Consider the following 5,475-nt stretch of genomic DNA (forward strand, 5'->3'; position numbering starts at 1 on the left):
GAGACAAATTATCAACACTACAGGGTACTGCCTCATCTGGTGAGTGGTCCAAATTAGCAAGAAAAGTGTCAGCTAGGATAACATCATCATCATCATTATCCTCTAAGTCACCAGTAACTTTAGACTTAGCCCTAGTGATAGCACATGCAGAGAACACATCAGGGACATCACAATCCTGGGTCGCAGCCACTGGCTCACTAGACAACTGAGGAGCTGGACACACTTGACTTCCACCAATATCACTTCCAAGAAAGAAAGTTACACCTGACACTGGGAGTGTCTCAACCAACCCAACCATAACGGAACCATTAACAAAACCAGACTCTAAATTCACTCTGCACAGAGGAACAGAGAAGTAATTATTCCCTACACCTTGTAAGGTTACAGTTTCAACAGAGAAATTAACATTAGAGCCTAGAACACTGGTCAGCATAAGGGATTGGCAAGCACCTGTATCACGATATATTTTAAATGATTTCCTGTTACTACTGTCCAGAGGACTGACAAACCATCAGACAGGAAATTAGCACATGAACTCTTGAGAGTGTCACCCACGTTACTGCTCAAAAGAGGAGCTTTATCATGAGAATTTAATTTACCCCTCAAAGCAGGTTCAGTTAACTCGGTTAAAGAATTCTGGGAACTCTCAAGGGTGGACACTAGACCAATTGACTGAATATTTAAAGACTCCTTTTTGTTCACATCACGCTGTCTCCTGAAACATTTCTCCGTAGTATGACCAAGCTTACTACAATAAGTACATTTACTTTTCTGAAATCTAGAGGTGGAGCTGGTATTTACTTCCTGAGAAACATCATCTTTATTCTCTTTCCTGTTACCTGTACTCTGAGTAGAGGCAACGTACTTGCTCTCAGCTTTCCTTTTTTCTCTAGAATATCCCTTGTGAGTGAGAACATATTCATCAGCTAAAACTGCAGCATCAGACAAATTATCTATTCTTCTCTCATCAAGATATAGGCTTACATCTTTATTAATACACCTTTTGAAGTCCTCCAGCAAAATCATCTGCTTAAATTTACCAAAATCAGAATCCACATTCTTAGAATTTAACCACTGCTCTAACAGATATTCTTTGATTTTTGCATACTCAACATGGGATTCCTTATCTTGCTTGTAAGTTGTCCTAAATTTTACTCTATAGGCTTCAGGAACAAGCTCATAGGCCTTAAGAATCAAGCTCTTAACTACATCATAATTATCAAATTGATCCTGAGGCAAAGATGCATAAGTTACTTGAGCTTTACCGGTGAGAACAGTTTGAAGGAGTACTGGCCAATACTTTTTGGGCCAATTAAAACCTGTAGCTACCCTCTCAAACAACTGAAAATACTTTGTTAAATCAGATTCATTAAAAGGAGGGACAAGTTTAACATTTTTAGCCACATCAAAATCATCAGAGCTAGATGATCCAGTTCCACATTGTTTCATGCGATACTCATGGTCTGCCTGAATCCTAGCAAGTTTAGTTTGTGCCTCTTGAGAACGTGCCTGAAACTCAGCCTCCTTAGCACAGGCCTCCTGCAGGGCTAGCTGTAACTTAGCTAATTCAATCTGCGTTTGCTCATTTGGAGGAGTTACAGTAAACAAGCTTTCATTAATTATGTCAACAATTTGATCTTTAGAATGATGAGAGCGAACAACGATTCCCAATTGTTGAGCAACAAGCTTAAGTTCATTCTTTGTTCTGTTTTCTACATCACACACTGTTTGCATATTTGACAAAAAATCTTTGGCTTCATCAAGAGTAGTAATAGTAGACATCATGAATAAATCACAGTCAGAAAATATCAAGCAATATCCTTATGATAATATCCTGAATATCCTGATAAGAGGGTCGCCAAATTTATGTTACGGAGCAGAGAAAACTGTCCCGCAAAGTTCCAGGTTCAAAACAAAAGAGTTAGGTAAAATTACAAGTTAAAGTTTAATGCTCAAACTAACAACTAAACATTCAGGACTCATAAGGATAATGTAATGGCAAAAAACAGGTTGATTATATGGTTAACTGCAATAGCCTCTATTAACACGAAATTAGCAAGAGTAAATTTATTTAAGTCAGCCCTGATAAAATGAGAAAACCGGATAATGCTCAGTGAATGCAAGATATATTATTACAGATACAAAATATTATCAAAAATGACTGACATAAAAACACATGAATCACAAAAACTTCACTAGGCCTACGAATTAACACCTTATGCTATACAGTACAAGAAAAAATGTAACAACACTTATACTCAAATTACACAGCAGCTAGATGGTTGGAGACTTCCTGAGCACTCACAAAAATAATAACTGTACAGGGGAGGACAGAGATGTGAACAAAATGAGGAGTAGATCTAAGTGGCAATTAATGTAGAGACTGAGCTCATTATATAGGGGCCGGCAGAGCTTGATACAACTTGTAAGAAGGACGCGCAAATGAAGCCATAGGGGACAAAGAGTTGACAATCCTGCTCTGAACAACAGAAAGAACGACTTACTCTACTATAAGGGTAGAAGGGGGGAGTGAGGTAGAACACGCTCGTGATCAAACTTGCAGCATACTGTACATTAGAATTACACAAAGGATGATGAAATCATAGGCTATGTAACAACAGCCATAACAATTTCTGTAAAAATACCAGATGTTTACCTTATCCCAAATGCAGACAATAAAGACTGCATATATGGTTAATAACAATATGCTTAGGAGCTCCTCTCCCGGCTTGCGTGAGGTAAAAAAGTTTTTGCATGTGATGTTGTGTCCATTGAGTCTTTGTGTCATGTCAGGACAACTTTCATCCCTTGGTTCTTCTCAGGGGCTCCTCCATCTGGCCTCCTTGTATACACTTGCCAGTTCCATGCATATGATGATGTAGCATCACAGGCAGCCCAGATCTTTATTCCGTATATTGTGGGTTTTGATGGTATGTACTGCCTGAAGGGGCAGCAGCCCCTAAATGGTACCAGCTGCTCATCAACAGTGACATTAGGGCGAGGGTAGTAAAACAGGAGGAGGCAGTGAACTCACTTGTCCCACACTGTCTTGATGGCAGCTAGATTGTCTCTTTGCCATCGAGCTAGTTTGTCATCTCGCGGTTATCAAAGCGGATAATCCTGGAAATAATGTGAAAATTTTCCAGAGACATTGTGGCATGGAAAAGTTCTCTGCCAGTTTCTGCATCCCACAGGGATTCTGTGGATTCCCCATTAGATCTGAAAACTCCAGCAAGGATAAGAAACCCAAAGTATGCTCGTAATTGGGTTTGGTCCATCTCCTTCCACCCTTTTCCAAAAACACGCCTTGCCTCTATTTTAGTGAAATCCAGAAAGATTTTTTGGATGTCATCCGGGATGAAAAGTTCAAAAGAAGACACGATATCCTGCACGTGAGTAACTGCCATCCGTGTTGGCCCTGGATGCATCTCTATCAAATTGGCAGCCCTGCAGGGTGGCTCTTTCTTTGGGCAAAGATACCATTCAATTTCACAATTCTTTGACATCCATATTTCTCCACTTGCTGGCTGCTGGTGGGCTGTCCGCTGACTGGCTGGTCCTCTGGCTGGTCCTGCAGAGGGCTGCTGATGGGCTGATCCTCTGGCTGGCTCCTGATGAGCTGGGCCTGTGGCTGGCTGCTGACAAGCTGGTCCTGTGGCTGGCTGCTGACGAGCTGGTCCTGTCGCTGACTGTTGTGGGGGGCCTGAAGCTGGTACGGGCTCATTTTGGAGCTGGCTCAAGGTCAATTTCATCCTCTTCTTCAAACTCACTCTCAGACTCTGAATTGACAGAAATGCGATCTTCAAAATTGAAAATATTTTCCTATTCTTTATCTTCCCAAGCTTCTATCTCTTCGAAAATCATCTCTAAGGCCCTCTGCATGGAGACCCTTTTCGCTATCTTTATCGACTGCAATGCAGAGCCACACAAACAAAGCTATTTATTTGTTGTGTTCCACCCCTAATCTGCAGGTGGGAGAGAGTGTACGAAAATATAGAATGGTTCCAGCTAGACAGAGGGTAAAATGTGTGGGAATGTAGGAGCAGACAGGTTTCGGTGCTTGAAATGTAACATTGTTGTAACCGTGTGCGTGAATAGTAAGAGCAGAGAAAAAACTCACACACACACACACACACACACACTAACAGCAGGCCATGTAGGAGGAGAACAGAGTGAAGGGACACAGCATCTCTACACTTTTATTACCCTCGGGTCCAGTGGACCCGAACACCACATGTGTAACATAAACGTGTAGGAGGGATGTACAGTGTAAAGTAATTAAAAATGTGTTATTTTGTATGTTCTTCAGAGAAAATGAGCCAAGGCCAAGGAGACTGAAGTTGAAATAATAATAAACTGCATCATTTTTCTTTTGGTAAACATTGGCAATGGGTCCCACAGACCCGAACACCACACAAGGGTTAAGGTGAGAGCTATAACTGAGGCTGTAGTTTGTAATGGCAAATCAAGTATGGAGGAAGGTGGCATATGCCAAATCCCAGAGAACATCCAACCTAGGCTTTCGTTTTATTTTGATTTAAACTACCACAATCATCAGGCAAAAAGGAGTACCCAGAATGTGCAACAAGTGCGCCATCAGCGGGCGTAAAGGCCAAACATTTGACACTCCCTTGTGACTTTGACCTTCGAACGATAACTCTCAAAACTGATTTGCCTCATCCGTGTTTGACTCTTGACCACTCTATTACGTTTGGTCCAGTCATATAGAAAATGTTTAAGTTGACCTTGTCGTTTGACTTTATTCCCTAATCTTGACCTTTGTTCTTAAAAAAAAAAAAAAAATCCTTTAATTACACTGAGACCACTAAACCATTAAAGTTAGGCTTGCCATATGACCATGATATTAAACTTGTTGCTCGTTCCTTGTGTGATTCTCAAGTTTCAACCCTTCCTCCAAGGTTGTACCGTAACACTTTCTTTTATGGTATAAGCACTTTAATATTACTATCCTTTATCCAACATTATGAAGGAAAGGCTGTTAATTTTTTATCTGTAAAATATTTCTCAGAAGGTGGGGATTTACTAAATCACTTAAGCCAACGTTTATTTGGCCCATTAAAAACAGTATGTTGGCGTGGCACCGGTCTCACATTATTTCGCTTGACAATATAATATACAGTCAGTTATTTCCTCTTAAGTAAGATAGGAATATTGATTACATGTTTCCTGTCTAAATATGATTTTATAAAACACTGGAGAGGCTTTACTAATGCGGGAAAACAGATATCTGACTGGGGTAAAAATAATATGGTTGTCTTTAATGCATCTAAGACTCAGTTCTTACCTATCAACCCGACAAAATCTTCCACAGGTGTGCCCATTAATGTTTGATAATATTCAGCTTAATCCTGCATCATCCTTGAACATGCTTGGGGTTTCATTTACTCGGGACTTATCTTGGAAGGATCATATTACATCTCTTGTAAAATCTGCTTCCAAGAGATTGGGTGTGCT

General features: G+C 40.4%; 1 protein-coding gene across 1 annotated transcript; it reads right to left on the reverse strand.

The window, feature by feature from the left end:
- Positions 1 to 3,083: 3,083 nt before the first annotated feature.
- On the reverse strand, positions 3,084 to 3,428 carry LOC145401274 (uncharacterized). The gene has a single exon (XM_080273602.1). It carries the CDS (start codon positions 3,426 to 3,428, stop codon positions 3,084 to 3,086), a length of 345 nt encoding a protein of 114 aa, XP_080129728.1.
- Between the last annotated feature and the right edge of the window lie 2,047 nt (positions 3,429 to 5,475).

This window comes from Coenobita brevimanus, chromosome 55 (assembly GCF_032717465.1).
Source record: "Coenobita brevimanus isolate Jiangsu-jjx chromosome 55, ASM3271746v2, whole genome shotgun sequence".
Classification (NCBI taxonomy): Eukaryota; Metazoa; Arthropoda; class Malacostraca; order Decapoda; family Coenobitidae; genus Coenobita; species Coenobita brevimanus.

What these genes read in the sequence shown, in the direction of transcription:
- LOC145401274 (XM_080273602.1), bottom strand. Translation starts at nt 3,428, where the DNA reads ATGCATCCAGGGCCAACACGGATGGCAGTTACTCACGTGCAGGATATC.